At 40.2% G+C, this 24,582-nt stretch overlaps 1 protein-coding gene and 1 pseudogene across 1 annotated transcript in view; both read right to left on the reverse strand.

The window, feature by feature from the left end:
* Nucleotides 1–587, reverse strand: part of LOC115252725 (stress-induced-phosphoprotein 1-like) — a 3,662-nt gene extending 3,075 nt beyond the window's left edge. Inside the window, exon 1 of the mRNA XM_029848651.1 lies at nucleotides 567–587. Within this exon, the coding sequence (XP_029704511.1) occupies nucleotides 567–587 (21 nt within the window). The remainder of the gene's footprint in view (nucleotides 1–566) is intronic.
* An 81-nt stretch (nucleotides 588–668) lies between these two features.
* LOC115252773 (coxsackievirus and adenovirus receptor homolog) lies at nucleotides 669–23,951 on the reverse strand (annotated as a pseudogene).
* Nucleotides 23,952–24,582: the final 631 nt, after the last annotated feature.

A 24,582-nucleotide genomic window follows, 5' to 3' on the forward strand; every position in this document is an offset into this window, starting at 1 on the left:
TCCCATATTATGGAAAATGCACTTTTATATAATTGTCACAGGTAATTAGTTAAAGGTGTTCATGGAGACCCCCTAAAGTTTATACAAATGCACCCTCTCCGTATTTCTCCTGTGGTGAAAATCATGGTGAATGAGCCCTCAAACAAGCCATTTCAATCTATTATAAGTTGTAAGAATTCAAGGCAAATGCGAGCCATTTTTGCCTCTGCCTGGGCGTTCTAATTCTTTTGTCATTCTTTTATCATTCTCTACTCTCTCACATATGCCAGTTTTAAACCATTAATCAGAACTCCGTAAAATAAATGCTGGGTTAACAAGTCTGCACATTTCTTCCATTAAGTTAAATTCATTGGGGACAATATTTGAAAACTGAAAAAAGTTATTTACAAACATATATAAATGGGTGGGTTCTGGGCTTTTTTTATAAGCAATTTAGGTGTCAGACACTGTGCAATGCAGGTCCAAGGAGGGCGGGTTGAATCGCGGGTGTCAGAATGGAGTGATTTTGCTTGTAACTGCAATTTCTCAGCAACCAACCATGGATGTTGAGAAGTGATAGCCACGACCTCCTGGGAAGTGTTAGACATTTGCATTCACAGCCACAGACAAAAACAGCTTGTCCTGAGTAGGGCCAAAACAGGAGGTTTTAGGGACATGTCTGGCTAATCTGAGAGCAGAGGAAATCAAATAAATATTCCTTGGAAAAAAGTAGCATAATATGGGACTTTTAAACTTGTTGAGCGCTTGTTTTGCAGGTCTTGTGCATATTTACCCATCACAGCTGATGCCGGCAGCAGCTTGTTGTCACTGGTCTTTTCCCAAGTGTATTTCAAGGGTTGTGTGCCATCACTAGACATACACTTCAGAACAACGTCTTTACCTTCCTCTGTAGGGCCATCGGCATGGCACCTGGGCTTGGAAGGCTTCACTGTTTTGAAATAAGAAATAAATAAATAAGTAAATAAGAGACGTTGAACAACATACGCAGGTATAAAGTCATCTTGCCGACATGTCTGTCTGGATTCAACATCCAGGTCATGTGTCAGTATTCTATGACCTAATGTTAATTTTCTACCTCGCTTATAGCAGCAGTAATTGGCATAAAGTACACAGCAATCACAGTAATTATTAAAGCTGCTGGCAGTATGGTAAGCGTCACTCAGGATAATTATAAGTAAGGTGCCACACACAACATTTGGTGAAAATAGTGCCGTCTAAGCTGTCTCAACACTGAACATGTGCAAAAAATTCCCTGTCAGAGTGTTGGCAGTAGATCTGATCTGGAATCGGAAGCAAAGAGCGGTCCAAACTAGAAGCCGAGGGACTCCAGTGAAACCCAAACACATTGTGAAATGAGGAAAGCATACTATGAGGGGTGATGTTTTGAAAAGCCCAAGTCAATGTTGCACATTCACTGACAGCTCACCAATGCAGCCTGGCAATAATTGAGTCTACAGCAAAAAGTGAATTGAAGCTCTGCAGAGCAGAACCAGTTGTGAAAGGTGGACGGTGAGGGCCAGCCGCCACAACTGCAAAGATTATTTCAAGTTCCTCCACTAATCTAATAAGTGCAAGAATTCAGCATGGAGGATGTAGAACTAGAGGAAAAACAAAACAAGTAATGATGGACAGATGGTGGAGGCCCAGACTGTTCTGAACTCATTATCCCATCATATGCTGCTACTGCTGCTGCTGTGCTCCTACACAGACTCAGATGAGACACAGTAAATGTCAGAGCTATGACATTTTGAATGTGCCTTTTAAAGGTGAAAGTCAACTCAACTTGTCTCAGGGCTGTAGTGTATGGCTCCTATATTAGCTGCTGACAGCTGTTGAGTTAGCAGATTTATCTGTTTGAAAGATGAGGTCAAAGATTCTGAGGTGGTAAGGGAACATGGGGAGTTAAAAAAGGAGCTACTTTTTAACTTTTTAAAAATGTATATATTTATGAGCAGAAAGGCATCTTCAAGGATACATACATTCACGTTAGGTGTTACACCTACAAGTGCGTAACACGTTATGCACTTGTTTAATGGCATAAATACTTTAAACACGGCAACAATAATGTTGTTGCAGATGTTTGTGGCATCTGTAGTCTAGCAGCTAGAGACAGCAAATCACTAACTTTAACCACTAACCACTAATGATGCTGAACCCAGAATCCCATTAGGGGCGCACATGGTCAACCCCTGTCAGGGGGTTTCATTTTAGGGCAATCAAATTATTTATTTACCAAGAAGCCCCCCATCCCACAGCGTGCAGGCTTGTAGCCTGTTGCTGACCACATTGGTCAGAATGAATGAGTGGTGTGTTGATCCAGGCCGCATCGCAACAATATTGGTTAATTGCATTTGTGCATCACAGATACGTTGTACATGATTCTGTACTTTGACTGAATGAAAAGGCTTCCTCTTTACAAAAACAAATTCATCATGTGATGGTGCCTTTACAGCAATGTGTCCGATTACATTACAGAGAACTCTTGCTCTCTGTTGGAAATGCACATACACACACATACGTAAATGTTTGACCGCTCAGAGACAATTTTTTTTAATTACATTGACCAATTAAAGATGAAATCCTGTGTGTAGAAATCAAAACTTTTTACTATTAAACTTAAAAATTAAATTCCATTCATGGGACAATATGTCCTCACTCACATTAATGCCATTGTAGATTGTAATAATAAAGACTAAATCCCTGCCCTATTTGTTTGACCTCTTCCTTCATTTAGACCAGTATTTTAATATACATATAATCTAGGATAAGTCAATAAAATAAAAGTGATTTTTTTTTTTTTGGGCACTACAATAACCCAAGTGTGCAAGAAAACACCCCAGAAAAATTTATACACACACCACATGCATAACTCTGAAACAATAGTCTAAAACAAGCACAAAATATATTACTCAACTCATATTGCAACATTACTCTTCCTATATATGTAACAGATAAAAACTTTGGAAAAAGGACTTTGGAAAATTGTTTGCCTGTGTTTTTCACCCTAGCTGCTAGGGAAGATTTTACTTATTCCACTTTCACACATTTAGTTTAATTAAAGCTATGTTTTTTATTTTTATTCATTAAGTGCATGAATGTGTGAGACACAATGCCGATGCAACTGAAGCCTTCACTGGCTTTTAAAAGGAAAGGATTCAGTTGCTTTCGACATCACATTAGAATTTAGGTGGTTATGAGGAAATTGTGTAGTTCACTGAAGGGAGTGACCAAATGTTTTAGTACGCCGAAACTGACACGTCAGCAAGTTCAAAAACATCCTCACCAATGTGGAATGTTACACTGTGGCTCAACTGGAACCAAAGCAATCTAGAGAGCTACAGCAGCTTTTTGATTCCTCTACGTTGTTGGTCAGTTTTTGTGAAAATAAAAAAATCCCCACACAGGGCTTATTGTGTTTGGCCAACCGTAGACAAAGTTAATGATCAGATTATACGTGGACATTATTAGTCTCTAATTACAGGGTTACTCTGTCACACATCAATGCAACAAGGGAGGAAATTGGTTTCTAATAGTCGTGAATTTCTGGTTAAACTAGTCGGTACAGTACTAGCACTTTTGTATATAAGTCATTAGATCGAAAACAGCTTCCATTTTAGGTAGTAGGCCCTTCCTAACAGGGAAAACTGTTCTGATAAGAGAGCAGAGATAAGAGCACAGAAACTAAAACTCAGAAAATTTTGAATCACACGTGTTATTTTTTGCATGTAAATACGATTTTTAAGGAGGCAATTTGACACTATTTAATCCGTTGCCTGCTCACCAAGGACACTGTGTGTGTGATATTCCATATGACTTACACAACTGTGATGTGTCACCCATCTCTCTGTATGCTCTATAAAACTGGGTGATTGCTCCGATTTTGGGATTTGGTCACATTTGTAAAAAACATTTTGTACACTCGTTCATTTTTAGGCTTCAAATGTAAATGGCATGGCTTTAATGAATGTAACATTAAAAATGGAATTATACTGATCAAGACTGACGCAAGTAAAACCCCCAGTGTAGTATTATCAGTTTAGAATTACTCACACAACATGCAACACAAATGAGCCATACAGCCCCTAGGAAGGTTATGTACTATATTTTTGGAAGGGATTACATAAAAACAGGAAGCCTGGGTGAATGTGAAGTACCTCGCAATTCAATTTTAAGTCTTAAGGTCATGATTAATTTCATAAATGGGTCTCTACCATATCTAAAATAGTGTATAGTCCACTATTTCTTTCATGATTAAAGAATCAGTACGGGATGGATGGAAGGACAGATGGAAAGACAAAGAGCCCTCGGTTTGGATTCTTTGAAGTGATGGCAATGTCGCTAGATAAAAAGTAGATTTTGTGGTGTTATAGCTCTACTGCATCTGTGCCTAAACTTTGGCCTTTGTATGCAATCAACTTTAAACCATTATTGCAGCAAGTTATAATGCAGTATTACCATGTGCACTTGGCGATTTGTGTCACTCACCCATGACTATCAGCAACATCTTCCTGCTGCGGATGCCAGGAGCTTTTTTCACTTTACACTGATAAGTGCCAGAGTCTGAAGACTTGAGCCCTGTCAGGTTTATGGAGGCATCACCGTTCTTGGGATCAGCAGAGTTGAAGTGGACCCGTCCCCTCATGGGTTCATAGTAGTCTTCATAAGCCCGGTCACCTGAGTACAGGATCACCTGCAATTACATTGCAGAGATGGAGTTATCTGGACAGCCCCAATTCCATAATATAATGCACATCATACACTGTGTGAATACTAATCACTCAAAGCCCGTTCATGTCTTTATACCTTTAAATGTGTGTAAAGAGATAAACAGGTTTATAGATGTCAGTATGTTTGATAGTAAAGACTCAATGAACAAACCAAATTTTAGAAAAGATAAACTGGCCACTGGAAAGTGCTCTAGTTTTGTTTGAGAAATGTAACTATGGAAGGGGATAAAATGTGCACCTGCTGTATTAACAAAGAGCAGTAGGAGGCAATTCTGCTTCAACGCCTCCTGTACTCACACACACACACACACACACACACACACACACACACACACACACACACACACACACACACAGACACACACACACTATCTTTGGTTATAAAAACAGCAAAAAAAATAAATAAAAGCTTTGAAATAAAACTCAGGTGGAGCCAACAGGAACGCTCATTAGGAGATGGGGGAAGGGGAAATTCAGGGACACAGTGAAGCACAAGGGGGGCTTAAAAATTTAAACAATGATGAATTGTCATTGTATTTTAGAGACGGTGAGGTATTTGTTCTTATTTCCATATGGACCGCCCCTCAATAGACCTTTCTGTGCCACACTCAACAACCAGCCTATGCAGGCATTATCCCAGGATAGAGAAAGGAGAGACAATGAGCACATATCGAAGGAGAGGAAAAATAATTAATCCATCAGTGGCAAGAATTTTACTCTGAGAAAAACAAGGGCACTAAAACAAGGTGAATTAACCGCCAAGTTTTTAATTTGTGTTTATCAAGATAGTATTTTGCTCCATTTTAACAGCAAAGACAATATCTAGAACTGCAACTCAGCCGTGCTCTCAGCAGGCATTTATGTCATCTTGTAAACATTAAAAATATAAACAGGTAATGCCATTCCTCCTGGCTCCCAAGGGAGGAAACCCTTCTCTCTTTAGTGGGGATCATCAGGAAATTAAATTGCCCTCAGCTAACTCCGACAAGAACGTCAGTTAAACTACAACCCACGTAAACAGATAGGAGCATTAGCAGACAAATAAACATTTAGCTAAAAGAACTGCACTATAACCTTGAAAAATCATGACCCAGTGGCCTCAGGACTGAAAATGGCCTTATGACTGAAAATGAAAAGAGAAGTCATCCTGGAAAAAACAGATTATTATCTGTGGACTGCATTTCATAAAAGTAAAGACACTCAATCACGTGGTCACCACCAGACCAGGGGCCTCACGCACAAAGCCTTGTGTGAATTTCATAAAGAAACCTGGTGTACAATCAAATCCAAAAAAGTACCTTTCAGATGTATGAAACTGTGCGCACGACTGAATCCATGCACATTTGTTTTGTACATCTCAATCAGTGCAAAATTTAAAAAAATAAAATGCAAATGAGTGTAAACAGGGTGGGATTTTGATACATGTTGCTGACATTTGGATAATTCCATCCCCCTTAGCTAGTATGGCTCAGCTCAGTGTTGACTGGGTCAGTCCTGATCGGAAGGCCTGTTCTCACTGAAATGACCAAATATATGGGCACAGGTAGGGCCTGGCTCCTGGCTTTGTCACACTCCAAGTGTGGCCGTTACTCCATGCACAGTTCCACAAGGACTGTCCTTGGGAACCTAAAGCAGCTGATGAGCCAGTCCTTCTCTTTCTCTGCACAAAGCGCCATTGGCATTATCTTCTAATAGCAATACCAATGCTGCCATTGTTGTTAACTGCTTTCTGCAGCATTTCAAACATACTTTCATATCCACTCATGCAATCACAAAGACCTGGGTGTGTTCATTGTTCATCTCTTTATTGTTAATCTGACTATTGGTCTCAGGAATCCCATTTTTGACATTACTAACAGTTTCCCTGCATCATCACTTTGGATCGCCAACAGCTCCAAAGACCTAGAAATGTGCGTACACCAACCACAAATTTAGTGTGGAGCACTGCACATTTTCACGGTCAGTTCACTTAAATCTGAACGTGAGCAACATTTTTGCATGTACGCACCATTTGTTCATGAGGCTTCAATTCTTTTTTTAGGCTGTGTGAGGTTAAAGGTGTACTATGGGATCTTGACACCTGCCAGTGATCTGCTAGTTGCCTGCCCCTGAATATGCTGTGAAAAGCCCAGTCTCTGGAGACAACAGCGGGCCATAAATGTTAAAAAAAACAAGGGCAGGACAGGCGGTGCACCAAATATAACAAATCACATTCCAGCCAATCATGGATAAGATGGAGAGGGGTGAGGGTCAGTGTGCGTGCAGATATTTACTTAATATAGAACCAAGTGACGTTGAGCTTGATCGTATAGTGTACCTTAAGCAGGAAGCAGCAGTACCTCAGTTCTAAACAGGACCTCTGATGCCTTCATCGAGAAAGTTTAAAAATGTGTCACAGTTCTAAACCACTGCCTGAAAATGGTTTAAGTTTCCTTCAACACTGAGGATATAGAAATTGATTAAAATGTGGCCACGATGATTCACATTTGCAGCTAATTTGCAAAAAAAATGGCCAATTTCATCAATGGGTATTATCCTCCCAACTATGTCAGCGACCTCAAAAATTCCAGTCATAATTTTCAGTAGTGGGGCATGTAGCTCTGCTTATGAATAAAACAGGTTACAGTCTGTTTACCTTATTTTCACTGCCATTGCAAAATATTAGGAAGACAACTGCCTTTCAGCTGAAATATAGCAAGGCACTGAGAGCCATATTCACATGGTAATTACTGCTGGCACTGTTTAGCCTTCATCCACTTTAGTTTTTTGCCTGCTATCAGAGCTTTATCACAATCTATAAAAGCAGCCTTGTGGAATTAATATGCAGTTAATCACAAACCATTTAGTTTCAGCCTGACGACATAATGGCTAAAGGCTGTATCAATTAGTGTGTGGATAAATGTGTATTACAAGCAGATTTGATAGGTCAAGAAGAACAAAAATGTCGAGAGGAAAGATGCCTGGTCTGATTAAAACCCGGCATTTTTTTGTGCAGATAAAAACCAGCATAATACAACCAAGCACAGGGGAAAAAACTGAAATCTGTACTGTCTTCTAGCTTTACATTAACTATGTAAAGTACTAATAATTTACAATACTAGATCCTGTAATGCAACCATTCCCATAGACACACTCAGATTTGTGGTGGAAGAATTTAAAACTGTGCGTCCTAAAACTTGAAACGGAATTGGGTACAGATAAAACTCCCTCAGAGATTTTCAATGTGTGCCTCTTGTGGGATCAAGGGCATATGAATAGCAATTTCCTGTGTGTGTGTGTGTGTGTGTGTGTGTGTCTGTCTGTTTGATTATCTGAAAATGACTGGAAACTGAGGCGCCATTTTGAAAACTGTAGGCAGATAGTCCACTGTTGGGAAAGTGTGTGTGTTGTGCACCAATCAGAGAGGAGACAAATGCGGAATGTGCTTTCATATCCCAACTTTGAAAATAACTCTGCTTTTTTTTTTTTCAGCATCCTCAGCCTCGGCATTTTGTTAGGTTCTACTGCTTTAGTCAGTGCTACATCCAATTATGAACTTTCGAGACTTTTTGAGTATGGTAGATTTCTTCAAAGTGAGATTTGTTGATTTTAAAAAAAGCATCTCATATGATGTGGGATAAGTGGTTATCAGTTGCCTATGGTGACAATTTTCAGGAAGATCTGTACACTTAACAATTCGTGGCACTGCAGAGATTCTTTCCACAGAATGATTGCTTTAATGTCTCTGCTTGCCATGGACTTCTCTGACGCAGAGTCACAGACAGCTGCAGCTGGTTAGACCTAAATGTTAGCCACTAAAAGCTCAAAGACCACGCTTAAGTTTTTAAGCCAATAAAAGGACAAATGCAAATCAGAACAACACATACCACTTTGTCCTCTTGCTGATTGTCGAGGCCATTAAGCTCCATTCAATATCCAGTGGTCCAGTATCTTCAGCGGCCAGGTGAAACTGGCATTCCAATTTCACACTCTGACCACTGGCCTTCTCTATAGATGATGGCCCTGTGGTTGTAATCTCAAGACCAGAGGCTAAACCTGGAAAAACACACAAACACACACAAAATTTCAGAACATCTAATGAAAAAAAACAATGTAGATGATGGATTTTTTTTTAAAAATAAATAGACACAAGATTGACATCACTCAGACTGTAAATGTTTCCTTAGTTAGTTATAGTGGGTTTCCCTCTGGCAAAGAAAATACAGCAGAAATGCAAGAAATGTAAAAACCCAACAAAACACCAGAACATAATTTAACTTAATATATTATGTCCTTGGTCAAAAATAAATCAATAAAATCCCTCTGTCTTTTTCATCTTTACATATTTCTGACAGTGTGTCATCATCCAGCTGGCAGGTCTGACAGGAGCAACATGATCCTAAACACAAGAACATTCTACACTACACTACACTAAAGTCATGGGGGAAAATGTCAGCTAAAATGAGGCTTCCATTAAGATAACCACACAACTGCACCCATGTCAGATACATCATTTAGTTTATATGCTCATTGGCGCACATAAACGTATTAAAGATGTGAGTGAATTTTAACTCAAAACTGCATGCAGAGGATGGGCATTAAAGCTTGGTCTTGTTATGGTGAGGGCTGATAGTTCATGTTCATTATGCTGGCCAAGCAGCAGAAAGCATTTGCAAGTAATTATATACCAGCTTGTTCAAGTATTGTAACATGGAAAAGAAGCCACAGCTACCACCTTTTGGCACCCATTTTAGTGAATGCAATATAACACTATTTTGACTCAAACAGCTCCAAAAGCCAGTTTAACGCTTTAACTGCTGCTCATCATCATTTTGTCCAATGTCTGATTACAGAACTACTGTTACATAAACACACTCGTCAATCTAAAAGGGACTGGGAATGAAATAGCTCAAATTCCAAACAGCACACTGCAAAGCCAAAATGCCCCATTTAAAAGCACAATGATGAAACCGTACCACAATAATGGAACTGACGATACCTCATATAAACACAAATAAATCTAGTGATTTAATTTCGTGTACTGACTGTGCAGGAATTATCGTGAGACTGCCAAAATATTGACTTGCTTTTTAGATACATGACTACATTTGCCACTTTGCATAAATACTAACACTTGAATGTTCAATGTCAAACAGGACTGTATCAATATAGAATCTGTTCCCTGTCTTCTCCTCACCCAACAGGTTATTAGCTTAGTAATTTGACAATATGGCAAGTAAAGGAGGGCAGACTAGCATTCCAAATAAATCTGATAACCGAAATATATATTTTGCAGTGATTTAGATGATGAAAGACAGACAGACAGAAAGAAGAGCGGGTATGAATTCACATATCAATCCCACTCTTTTTCTTCTTCAAATTTCTAGTTAAGAATAGGGTAATATGGCCAAACTAATAAAAAGCAACACTACAGAGGATTATTCACACAGGGTCTGACAGTTCACCCACACCCACTATTGTTGAAGCACAATGCCTGCAAGCACTTAATATCTGTGCAAAGCACTCGGTTTATTCCTGGCTGCTGGCTGCTGTGCTGCTGTGCTGTTGTGGCTGGTTTTTTACCCCACAGATTTTGACAGATACCCTTGGAGGTTACAATTCACCATCTTCAATCAGAACAAGCTGTAAAGCAATAGGGGGAAAACTGAGATGGGTGTCAATCACTGTCCTAATGCATACACATTTGGCATCTTCATGATGGAAAGCGGTTGTCGATCATTCATTTAACGTACCGAGGGTATTCTTCTAAGTCGCTTTAGAGCGAAGAGGAAACAGCTCTGTAGAGAGAAAGAAAGCTATGTGGGGTTGTGGGAGTCTCCTCCATTCAGAATGAAATAAATGGAAGAAAGAGTGCCACTTCAGGAGCTTATATTTCCACTGTTGGTCAACAACCTGCCTGGTCTGGGACCAAGACCTGGCAAAGCGAAGATATATACCCACAAATGCTCCACACAAAAAACACAATTTTGAAAATGTGAAGTAATATCTTCTGGCATTTACACACACAGGCGATGATAATTAAAATCACTATGTTTTGTTATTTTTGTTATAATCACTGTTTTTATTGTTTCTGGATATTCTCAGATCGATTCTCTCAACTGGTATACTTCTTTATTAGTTATCCATCTTGTCCCTTGCAATAGTGAAAAAATACCTGCTGCTGCGAGGTTCTACAGCTTGTGACGTTTCATTCCCGTGTGGGATTAATCTCTTTATCTTCATCCAAGAATTGACCTCTTTATTAAGACTAATAATGATCGAAGGTAATGTAATTGGCTAAAAGAAAGACCATGACCATTCGATCTACGGAAAGGTGTAAAATAAATATACTACTCCTAAAATCAACTAGGCACATTAGTGCATTAGTGGAAGCACATGCCGCATAATTAAAGACCCGTCTCCATTCCTGATCATTCCCTGTTTGCCATCCTTATGAGAGTCTATCAGTTTGCAGTGCAGTGGCTGACACAGCACATTTAAGTATGGTTACTGGGAGACTGTGAATGAAAGAAAGGAATTCAATGTGTCAGCATATCCTGCCCAGTGCCCCTACTGCTATTCAGTCCCCCCCACCCTAAATTTCTCTATTCCTCCTTGTCAATCATTCTGTCCAACATACACATGATGTCAACCACTCTAGCCTTCAGATTCTCTGGTCCTGCTGATTATAACCCCCCCGCCCTCCACTTTTGTAACATACCAATAGGGTGTGATCCTGTCTCCCGGCAACCAATTCCCAAGAGAAGCAGGCCATGGTACAAACGGCATGAGAAAAAAGGAAAGGCAGAGAGAAATAAAGTAGCTGAAGACAGAAATCAGAACTGAACCTAACCTGTTGTCAATAATAGCTTCAACATTGACAATATTTATGGTTCACAATCTGGATGCGTGTCATGCCATTCTGTGGCCATTCTGTGGATTGCTAGCATAACATTTCTTTACATTACCTTTATACATACAAACATATTCAATGAACATGTTCTCAATTATAATGAATCGAATGAAATAAGTACCAAATCTTACATCTAGGTGTTGTTGCAGTTGTCTTTGTGCACAAATGCATAGTTACTGATTCTAAAAAATAAATGATAATAGGCAGAACTAAGGAAGTTTTGTGATGGCATTTGAGAGTGAAATAGTATTGGTATACAAAGCTGATGCACAATAGTTTAAAATTACACTCACAAACACTGGTTCAATTGTTATGTGAAATAAATATGTTAAACACATTTCTTTGCAATCCACTTTGTTTGCATAATAGGTGATTTTTTTTTGTGCAGTAAATGCCATCACAGCTTGTGTGGTCATGTGACAGCATGGCTACGTCTGATTGGTAAAACGGAGTCATGTGATTATTGCTGGTACATCTGATGTGGTTGGTGGTCTGACAAAAGCTAAACATAACTAAGGCTGAAAAATATATATAATATAATGTTGATTTTTTTTTATACCAAATTAACAATAAAGTTCGATAAGAAAGTAGAAATTTTTAATATATAACAATAAAAACAACAATGAACGATTTTAACTCTTAAACATTGCAGCATGTAGTCTAGTACAAGTGACATTCCTGGGAAAAGTAATCCAAAAATTTTTAAAATTACTTTACACTTCTGTTTAAGAGCTGCGGGTTGTAATGCGAGAGATGCTCTGCATTTTCCCCTGAGATTATTCCTCTCTTTTTCAGAGATCTGGTCAATCTCACTCAATCCTGCCTCACTCAGAACAGAAGGAGGCAGGTTTAGAAAGGAATTTTCTTGCCAGTGGTGCCGGAAGGTAGAAGCCGGATGCATTTTTACCACCACTGCAGTAGCAGACCAGTCTGTCTGTCTGTCGATAAATGGCTCCCGTAGGTACTGATCCAGCTGCTAAGCGATTTGTTGCTCATCATCAATCTATTTAGAGGTTGATCAAAGAGCCCCCAAAGCATTTGCATACATTTGTCCAAGCAGGCCAGATGGAGCACGGAGTTCCGGAGTTATCGGCCGCTGATACATCAATCGAACACTAAAAACTAATGTATATCATTGTATAAGAATTATAGAGAGAAGTAACGGCTCCGGGTAGCCCAGTGTAGCGTAGCATTTCTTCTTCACAAATCTACCCCATAAAACTAAAAAGTGCAGTGCAGTAAACCTACTCAGAAGTATTTCTTTTTTCAAAGAGAAAATCAAGTAAATGTGATGGAGTGAATATAACTCTTTTCTACCCACCTTTGATTATTATTATTATTATTATTATTATTATTCAGTAGTCATCCAGTGATATAGTTGAAAAAATACAGAAAAATGTGGAGTTAGAAGCAGATAAATATGTCAGAGCGCATTTCTAAGGTCATCACTTTTGATAAATCTGAATGTGAGCCTTACGCTTTGTTCATGAGGCCCCTGTCCTGTCAGCACTCCATGTTGTAAACACTACACATCTGTGGAAAGCAGAGAGTGGGCCCATAGAAATATACAAGTGCTGGTCGCGTCATTCAGGCTCTATGGTGCGTACTTAACGTCAACAAGAAGGCAACAAGGTTTCTAGTACCGTATATGTGAGCTGTGAGCTGGATCCTGCATATTATCAGGGCCAATGAGAGTGTGGCCATATCGTGGGATGTTTGTAGCTAGCCGACAATGGTGAAAAACTGAAATAATATTATGTCTATCGCAGATGATGCAATACCAACGCGAGCTAAACACAAGCATAACAAGGCCAAAGAGTTGCCAGATGATAATGTGGCAGGTGATTTATTGCTTTGTAAACTCTGCCAGCATTCTATTGATTGGAGATGAAAAATTCATGCAACGGCATGAGCGCTGGTTTTTAAACTAGATTTAATCTCATAAGCAGTATTATTTCTGTTGGCACTTGGAAGTGTTATGATGCATCATGCAGTATTTCCCTATGAAGGTATCGAGAAGGGTTGTTGGTGTTACCTTCATAAATTCAAGGTAATCTGTGTACAATTTAGCCATTTACATTTAAAACACTGCTTTTGGTAAATTAAGAGTAAGAGTTTCAAAAATATTGGCAAAAAAAAACACCATGGATTTTATATCTGTGACCCATCAGCTGGTCAGCTGCTATGACGATACGGAATCCAGCTGCCAGCCCTAACACTCCACCACAGAAATGTCGTTTATCAGCCTCAGATATGAATAGACCTCATATGAACGGACCAAACATGACTTTCTTATGGTGTCAAAGTGCTTATTTCCATAACAGTAATTTAAAACTACTAGTTCATTGTAAATTTAACAGAGAACACATAACAGAGAATAGCTGTGGGTATTAACTAACAGAATTTAATTTTAATTTAACAGAAATAACTTGAAATTTTATCCACAAACACAATGTGCCCAATCATGCTGGGAAACGCCTCCCTCCTACGCAACAATATTGTGTACAATTCCTTATTTTTTTAACTTTGTTTGTACTTGCACAAAATACACTATAACAGAAATGTTCTGCTTTCTATTGTTTTCTGTCACTTTATACTTTTTTAAGCAGGACAGGAGTTTCTTAAACAAAGATTTATCTTTTTTGGAAAGGTTATCTTTTATTCTGATAATGTTATTTTACACTAAAAAAAATGTTGAATAATGGAGAACCAAAAAGGCTAAAAACCCTTGTTAGCTTGACCAGAGGAGAAATGTTAATTATAATACAGAAGCATTTCACAGATATTCCATATACAGTATGTTGAAGAATATTATGTATACCACTGATTTAGTGTGAAAAAAAAATTCAGAAATTCCATCCACAGATAGAACGCACCTTCTTATCTCCCCCGCCATGTTTTTTAAAACTTTGTTCGTTGTACATTATTGTTTCAAATTCATACCGCCTTCAAAACGATACCGGTATAAGCCAGGAAACCAGTATACCGCCCAGCCCTATGGTCCAACCTTTATTTGGTGCTCCAGGAAGAACACGTGCATCTCGGGTTATTTACTCACATTACTTATTTATCTCTAACTCCCACAAAACAGGACTGTTGGCAACACTAATTGTACTCTCCTGCAGCTCAAAGTTCTAACTGCTCCAAAGGTCTTCCATTTTTTCTAAGTGCCAATGACTTAAAGGCTGTTTTGACATACCGGTAATTGAAAATTAAATGATGAGTGTGACAGATGGCAGGGATTGCTCTTCAATGTCTAAGCAGTTGACAGAATTTAGATGAGTCCTATGGGGTGACTATCTATCCTATCCATCTATCTATCCATCTATCCAGAGAGAGAGAGAGCGAGAGCGAGAGCGAGAGAGAGAGAATGTCTTTTTATTGCACTGTTTTATGATATTGCAGATATATAAATTTGCAGAGCAATCATAAGGGCTTTTTAAAGGACAGAGGGAGAAGAGATGGGGAAAGTAATGACAAACCAATGTCTGCTCAATCTTTAATGGGACTTTAATTAAAAGGTCTTCATCACAGGGATCCTGGGCCATGTCCTTGGGATTAGCGCTTCTTAAATACAGAATATGTTCCTTATATTATAGAATACATTTTCATTAGAATGATTAAGTGAATAAAATTAATCGCCAGCTTCTTCCTGAATCTTTTTTGAACACTTCTCCAGTAAAAATCAACTGCAGCCAATCCAACACACACACACACTCACACACACACACACACACACACTCTTATCTAAAGAACCCTGAGGAGTCAGATAAGAACCTCCTATATCTCAGATCTGTCGAAACAAAGACGTGAGCACACAAACAAACAAATGTCCTTCAGGGTGTGTGACACTCAGGCACATTGTCAGATGGGGACAATATGGGCTGGCTGTGCCATAAAACTGATTCGAGCCTGATAGTACTGCCATGGGCAGCCTCAGCAATGCAGGAGGGAAATAAAACCAACCAAGATGCAGGGAGACAGACCAGTTTTAAAGACGCATTGGTGTCCTTTTTATGCTAAAGACAAGACACTAACAATACAACTGGAGTGTGTTCTCATTGACAGATTCCTCAATAATTAATGACACCTTCTCATTTAACAAAGAAAAGGTTTCCCCACAGGGGATTAGTGAACACCTGACAAAGATGTGAAAGCTGCTGCGAAACAGCTTACCCGTATTCACATACGGTTTGTTTCTGCAAGTAAGTGGCATCTGGTGCCATGTGACACATGGAGCCAATCTGTGTGCACAGACCCCACTTGTGGACACAGGGACTTCATGCCCCCTTCAAGGCGTTTGCCCATTTGGAAGGAAACGGCACATTTATGGCCTGCTGAAAGTCATTTTATAGGTCTGTAGCAGTGCTCCCTCTGTCTCCTTGCACAAAGGAAAATATAACAATCACACTGCTGGGTTATGGTCATCCTTCCCCATTCCCGTTGTCCTGGCCTGTCTCATGGCATTACGAGGACACTGGTGGTAAGTGTGTGTTTGCGTGTGTGTACAAATTAGCCAAGAAACACCCATAGAGGATATAATGAAAAAGGAAATGAAAATGGTGATCAACACCTGCAAACCCATTCCTGACTGGGGTTGTCTTGTTAACTGCCCCTTCTTTCCAGCTGTTGTTGGTTGCATTTACACAAAAGCAGGTGAAACCGATTCAGGACTGGGGCAATAATCAATAAAACAATTAATAATGATAGATGAAAATGAACTCCATCATTTTGCCGGGCTCAGTATGCATGAATGTGCATGTGTTGGTCTCAGCCCATGAGAACAAGCTGTAAAGCGCATTTGTTTGGTTGCAGGATGAACAGTGTGAACCCGTAGGGGGGAAGGCGGGATCACTAGAACACACAGATGCACACACACACACATTCCGTGAGCCTTGGGAGGAACAATACAAGGTAGATGCAGTAGAAATTAGGAGGGAAACAATGTTGCAACGCTAACTTTGGCTTCAAATCATGTGAGCAAGGCGAGCCCAAATGAGCCAAAACGGAGCAGCCAGTATGACAGATTTGTTCAAAGGTGGTGGCAACTAAAAGAATGTTGCATAATGTAGTTTTCCCAGCTGATGAGAAAAAACACACCTTGACACGCAGAGCCTTCATTCCAACATTCCATGAAGCTTTTGGTCGACAAAGTAAATACAAATACAAAATGTTGTGCACAAGTGTAGTTCGATACAGAATAAAAGAATAAAAGCTGTCTAACAGAATTGAAAAGCCAGAAGTTCAAGAAACGCTTCAAACATTTGAAAAGGAGGAATTACCTTCAGAGAAAATGTCAGAAAGAACTTTTTGACAGAGTGAAAAATGGCATATTAAAGGAAATCAGTTTTGCTCCCAGTGGCTCTTGTGAATCCCCCTGTTGGCTCGGGCCCTTTTGGCACAATATTTTAAGACAATAGGCTCCAACTTGGGTTTTCAGGTGGAGAGTGATTTTAAATTGGATGAATATTGGTGCTTTTTTCACCTTAGGCAGCTAGTAAAGGTGAAGATCTTCCTTGCACAAAAGCACAAATATTCCACACCTTCATCCCAGCTAGGCTGGATTACTGCACTTCTGTGCCAGCCAGTCCTCCCTCACATGTCTCCAATTAGCAAAATGATGCTGTTCACCCCTTAACTGGAGTATAAGGAAGGTATGAGGAAGCACGTTACTCCCTGGCCTCCCTTCACTAGCTCCCTGTGCATTTTAGAATTGATGCTGAAATTATTGTTTGTTAATCTTTAAATGGCGTTGCCCTGCTCTACCGCTCTGAGCCACTACATCCCTACGAGCCTGCCCGGTGCCTCAGGTCAGCTGATCAGCGGCTTCCGGAGGTACCAAAGTCGAAGCGGGAACTCAAGAGTGGATAAGATTCTGCTGCCCATCCCAGACTGTGGACGGACGTCCTATCACCTAGGAGACAAGCCTCTCACTGTCCCTTTCATAAACTCTTCTTAACTTTCATTCCCTTGCTGGTTTTAGTGCTTAATTGTTTGAATATTATTGTTTTGTTGTTATTTTCTCATTTAATCTTATTTATGTTCATTTTATATTGTGATTTTAAAAACAGGTGTAGTGAATTCACTCAGTGGTTCGAGCTCTGGAAAAAACGTTAGTTGTGGTTACACCCTAAGCAAAAACTACTCAGTTCCTGATTGTTCCTGCAACTAAGACACACTCTAGTGTGTGTGTGTAATGACAGGTGCACTTATAAATAACTGCTTTAGTGTTCTTGGATACATGCAGCTTTGGTCGTAACACTGTTTCTATTTATTTTTAATAAACTGTGCATCAGATAAGGATTGTTAAAGTTGTTTGTGTTACAACTACAATACACCCCCTCCAGCAGTAGCTCCTACATTTAGAATGATGACCGATAATGACTAAATATGCTGATAAAGGCACAATGGCTAGAATGCTAGAATGGCTTCAACGCTACAATGGAACACAACAAAAAACATTCATCTGATTGCACAAATGATCAGAGCTCCTCAAAACCAAACCCTAAAAGGCTTGTGAAGTTTTCAGGCGATCACAAATAATTTACAGGCAAAATGTTGTCACTGATAAAATGGTCGGGAACATTGTGTGGTCGCAGCAGATTTTCACGATTCTACAATACAAGCGTAACATTCGTTCTGAAACTACGCCATACCATAATCCATCTTGCTGCTTTTGCTCTAAAGCGGTTTCAGGCCTTTTTTCACTGATCATCTGCTTATTAAAGCAGCACTTGTGATTACATTTGGGCTGTAATATGCATTTTGACAGTCATAATCCAGTCAGTCATGTAGTTATTTTCACTTCAATCTCATCTCTTTGCTGGCCAAATGGGCCAGATGCTGATTTCCTCACATGCTGGCGAGAAGCACTATAATAATTAAATGTCTCTTGCAGCTTAGAGACCATAGGGTTCAGACACTTTACACGCAACTGTAATAGATTTGCCTGTCATACCTGTTATAAAAGAATCAACATGGGAGCGCCGGCTTAATTGTGTCATGTAAAACCCCAAATGGACTAGATTAAAAAGAAAAATGCAAGAGCTATTTCAAATAAACTGAGGCTTCTAAGGTAGAGGAAAAATTAAATCTACATATATATCTATATATATTTATTTTTTTTTATCAGGGGACTCAACGTATGTTTTCCCTTATGGATTTTGCTCGCCAACTCCTCCATTGTAGGTGTAAATGATGGTGAAGGAAGCCCTCAGGCGTTTTATCATACTAATAAATTAACTTAAATACCGTCCAACCACAGAGCACTTCTGCTAACCAACTATCTCTCTGTCTCTCTCTGCGTCACACATCCTACAGGTACCAGAACATAGGTGGATTATATGTACACAGTATATGTGGAGTGGCATTACTGTGTGTGACAGTAGGTTACTGACACCAAGAGCAGGCATGTTTATGATATAACAAGCCAGGCATTAAGAGGGCAAACATGCTCAGGCATGGTACAATAGCTTAGCGTGAGTTCTCCCCAAGTCTGACGAAGCATTATGCCAATAAATAAATAAACAGAAATGAATGAATGGTCCCCAGTAGGTAGCACTTTGGACTCTTCCAGCTTGTTACTATTCCAGTCCGATCGGTCCGTACACGAGTATGGGAAAATCAACTTTTGTTCAGATTATCTGGGTGTGTTGTCCCGCTTGTAAAAGACATGCCCAAGTCCAGTTTTAGCTGGACTAACGCAACAATATTTTTTGGGGTGTTATTTTTTTTTTCCCTCTCTTTTTAGATAAATGACAAATGAAAGGCAAGGTGGGCACCAAAAAGGTCTTTACGTAGTCCATTGTCACATTTGCGTACCCTAAGGTTTTAGGTACATCAGTGGCGGAAACAGATACAGACTAAATGCCCTTTATCCAGCTTTTTTTTCAAGGCACAATTGCTCTCCATCAAATACAGACTATTCATTGGACCATAACTGTGGGTCTGGCACAGACAACCCAGAAGGCCATTTTACCTGATACCTATAAAAAAGAAATGAGCACTGAATATAGAGTAGCTGCAGACCCATTAAGGGGACACCGAAACAAGCACTGATATTAATCATTGCTACTCATTCCCTAGTAGGCTACAATTTATTCTTTCAGTACTTTAGCTATGAAACGGAGGGAGAACGGAAGAGGGAAAAGCTGGGTGGTATGACAAACGCTTCACAGCCACATCTTGGTGCACAGGATTGGACTCACGCAAGGCTCGTACCAAGCAGGCATACTAAAAAATCAACATCAACGGCTGTGAATATTAATATTCCATCATCCTCTTTATCAGATTCAGCTCTCAAGTGTCATCTTTTTCTCCACGTTGCTGCTTTATTTTTCAAGACAGTGCGGGCGGCTGCTTGTTTTGAGGTTAAACTGGCTGCAACACATTTTAGTCCACAGCAGGCAAGTAATGGCCCTGGAGTCCTGGGTCATGACAATTGTTTATGACCCCAAAGGTATTTTGGTCTGCATGCAGCCAATGGTACTGGCTCTGGGTTTCCAGTACATGAGTCTAACCATGTTAATGGTTGTCATTGTTTCTTTACCGAGCTGAGATAAGGATTCAAAGCAGCCTCTGCAAGAAATTTGGGATTACATATTTGATATTCACATATTTTTGGTGGTGTTAACTTTTTGTACAGGTGATTTTTGAGCACCATACAACATGTAAAATGACTGAAATTTGTCTGGCGATGAAGAAGTGGCGGTTAGAATTCCCGGCTACCTAAAAATGAAGAATTTTAGCTGTATAAAAGCTACACAACAGCTGGAATGGAAAAGACTATGATAAATGCAGGGCACATGAGCAGGCCACATAATGCCTCTAATAAAGCGAATACAATCTATTGAACTGATGGACTATGGCAACTGATAAGTTGCAACGTCTCGTCTCGTCCAGCTTTATTCGGGAATGGGTCGCTGGGGCAGCAGCCTAAGCAGAGATGCCCAGAATTCCCTCACCCCAGACACCTCCTCCAGCTCTTGGGGGAGTATCCCGAGGCGCTCCCAGGCCAGCCGAGAGACATAATCTCTCCAGCATGTCCTGGTCTACCTCGGGGTCTACTCCCGGTGGGACATGCCTAGCACGCCTCCCTAGGGAGGCGTCCAGGGGGTATCCAAAGCAGATGCCCGAGCCAGCGCAGCTGACTCCTCTCGACCTGCAGTAACTGAGCTTCTCAACCTCTCTAAGGGAGCGCCCAGCCACTCTGCGGAGGAAACTCATTTCAGCCGTTTGTATCCACGATCTTGTCCGTTCGGTCACTACCCAAAGTTCATGACCATTGTGCTTGTTATAAACACTGGAGCGAAGAACAGAGTTCTGGGTAAACTAGGAAAGCTGATGCTTGTTTAATAAAAGTCTCATAAAGCACATAAATACCATATATACATGCATACATAACATCACAGCGTGCACTAAGGATTCCTGGTTTTAAATAATCTACATTTTTTACCCCATAATCCCTTGATGGTATCAGAAATGAACATGAGATACACATGTGCACATAAACGACACTCACTGTAGCTAATCCAAGTGTTTCTGCAGATGCAGTGAAGGATTAGTTAGTTCAATAATCCAGGTGAATGGACGTTTTGAGGATAGAATCACAAAAATAACTAAAAGTCACTTGTTGAACATTAAAAACAACAACGGTACTATTGACACTGTGTACGTTGATGGCGCTGAAGACAGAGATTCTTACAGAGGCTCCATGAAGGCACCAATTTCAATAAAAATAAACAACCCCCATCCATGTTTGGAAGAAGGTCTGGTATATACTGTACATTCGAGCATGGGGGAGGGTGGTGTTTCGAGAGAAACTGGAGCGCACACACACCAAGTACACTCCCTAGATCTGCTTGTCTGTTTTTTCAGTGGGTAACTAAGCAACCAAAGCCTTTGGTTAAAGACTTATCAGGGAAGTGTATTCTGCGCCTGTGTAGAGCCCCATCAGGTTTCTGTTTGTCAATGATTACTGGCTTTACTCTTGGAACACAGCCTTTATTCAAATATACTACTTGTTGACAGCAGCAGAGTCTTTAAATGGAACAATCTGGAGAGGAACCAGTCGAGAAGCAGAAGTAAAGCATCAAGAATGTGTTTATTTTTAATGATTTCAGTCAAAAGCAATGGTATTTCTGAAACATTAGCTTGCTACCAGCAATTTATGGTAGTTCTTCAAATTCAACTATTCAGATTTTGATCAGAGAATGGCTTGTGGCCTCATAGAGTAAAGAATGCAACAGAAGGAGCCCTCATTATTTTGTCATTTTAAAGAGGACAGCACATTATTGTTTATTCTTAGCCAAGTAAAAAGACGGCTATGAGTCTGGCAGATACTGTTCCTGTCTGCTGAGGTGGAATGATACTCAAATGAGGAAGCCATGGTGCCATTAAAATGTTAATGAGCCCAAACCAGCTCTACAACCTACCCATCACGAGAGAAAAGTTGGCGTAACAGACTGTGTAAACGCTATATGGCAGTCTGTAAAGAGCAGGTTGGTCTGAAGCAAAGGATTTTTGATTAAACAAAGACATATTTTCTGCCGATCAAGGTGTCAACATCATGCCCGGTTGCAACAATAGCAGTTGATTTTCAGCGTTTTTAAGCATCATAGAAAATACTCAACTTATGTTAACCAGCCTAAAATTAGTATAGTATGTCTCAGTAAATTGACATACCTACCAGCTAGCAAAGAATCTTAAATGTTCCATAATCAAAGAATTTGGTGACTAAACAGGATAAATTAGACAATATTGATCGTGAGATCCACTGTTACAGGGACACACGGCTCATCTGGAGGCGCCGCAGCTTCAATATTTGACTGCGCTTGAACACCAGGAAGGTGAATAACACTGTGTGTCTGCAAGTACAACCTATATTAAGTGTGTTTTTATTTAAATGTTTAAATACTGTAGTCACGATGCACACTTCCATAAATTGGTTGCAGCTCATGGTCAGAAGCAGAAGGTGTGAAGACCTCCGACGAGCTCGATACAGAACTGGTGAGTGAAATGAGTTCCAACACGCAGGTTCTAACAAAATGTACATCTGTGGATTCACACTCCAAACAGGATCATGGAAGCCCAGTCTTACTGCTAGCAGTAAGAACCTGTTGACCAGCGACGATTTCTTTTTAAGGTTCTGCCACGATTCCTGCAGCTTTAAGTGTACCAGTTATCACTGGTGACTTAAAATTCATACCCTCATTCACAGACACAAAACTGCAATCACACTGGCAACCCCGCACCTCAGATTTAAACTTAAAGGCGTGGGTTCCAGTTCCCCACGGAATAACATGGCATGGCCAGTGGGGGTAAGGGGTTTTGGGGGGATGGGGGGGTCAGTGAGGGTGGGGGTGTCCAGCAAAACCAGCAGATGGCAGACAGAAAGAGCAGCACTTTGTAGCCCTGTGGGCGCACATTTAAATCGGATTAAGCTATCGTGATGATAGGCACAAGATATACCGTAAACACTCATCAGGCAGAAATACATACTTCAGGAGGACAGACGGACAGACGGACAGACAGACAGACAGACAGACAGACAGACAGACAGACAGACAGACAGAAATCCCAACTTGCAACCAAATAGCATGTGAATCTAACACTGTCATCATTAATTCAGAATAAAGAACGTGGGATTTTCTACTTATACTAATTACATTAGCATTTTTCCAAACTATGTGGAGTTCAGTCATGAAAGGATGTAAGAAAACTTTAATTAACCACATACGAGAGCCATTCTCATGAGCATTTCTCAAAAAAAAAAAAAATCAAAATGATTAAATACTGGAGGGGGGGGGGAGCGGCCTGAACATAGATTTCGACGTTTTTATAGTTGATCAAATTTAAATGGTTTTTTTTTTGTCGGACAGTTGGCTACCGGTGGGCTAGCTACCAATTCTGACCTTGGGTTCTAATCAAATATTTCTCTTCAAGGCATTCAGATTGCGATTAAGTCTCCACCAAACAAATAGATATGTTAGATTGTCTCGACGCTATTAAGGCGTAATCCCAGATGTCAGGCTTTAACTGTTGGGCTTGTTCTAGCCAGTTACCACCGCTGCCATTCTTTGGGAACGCGGCTGACCACTACCGTCCTCGCCGTCGATGAAGTAAAGAATTGAAGTAGTTGAGCGGTTTAGTGCCGTCAAACTTACCTGCTAGGAGAGTCAAAAGAAGGCAGCAGATCCGGGCTGTCGAATGCTCCATTCCTGGCCGAAATACCGAGAGGTTTTCTTCTTAAAACTTGAAAAGTTCCGCTGCGTTCGAATGACAAGAGTCTCCCCAGCTCCACCGAAGCATCCAAACTCTCCTCCTCCTTGCAGGTGCACAGTGGAGCGCGCGGCGGGCTGACACGTGACTCACTGCCGCAGCAAACAAACGCCAATGGCGCCATCTGCTGTTTGAGATGGACACATCAAAACAAACAAACAAACAAAGAACAAACATACAAACAAAAAGCACCCAAAACAAGACAGCGGAATAAAACAACTTGTGATTTGGTGGTAGGGTGGTTGGGAGGGGGAATGATAGGTCTTGGTAATAAATAAGTATATCTGACAGTGGGGAGATGAAGACGTTTACGTAATCAAGTTGTTGGATATTTTTCCACAGTAGCATGAAGTAATTCAAGTAATACATTTTTAAAAATCCTCAGACAAGTAAAACAAATTTATATTTTTCCACAACCCAACAAAACAATGAATGTGTAGCAAACAAGAGAACACAGAGAGAATGGGTTGGGAATCGTTCACCTTTTCAATTGTGCACAGGCTTTAAGACTGAAGACCACAAGAAGTGGATTTGAAATTAGTTTAAAGTTAGTTTAAGCAAGCAACAAGCTCCATATAAAGCAGTTTTTTTTCCCTCCAAAGTCAACTAGTGTGAGACTATACAAGTTAGAACTGTAGGGAAGCAAGGAGGATGGGGACAGGTGGGTGACATTCCGAATGAAAG

Source organism: Takifugu rubripes, chromosome 15 (assembly GCF_901000725.2).
Source record: "Takifugu rubripes chromosome 15, fTakRub1.2, whole genome shotgun sequence".
Classification (NCBI taxonomy): Eukaryota; Metazoa; Chordata; class Actinopteri; order Tetraodontiformes; family Tetraodontidae; genus Takifugu; species Takifugu rubripes.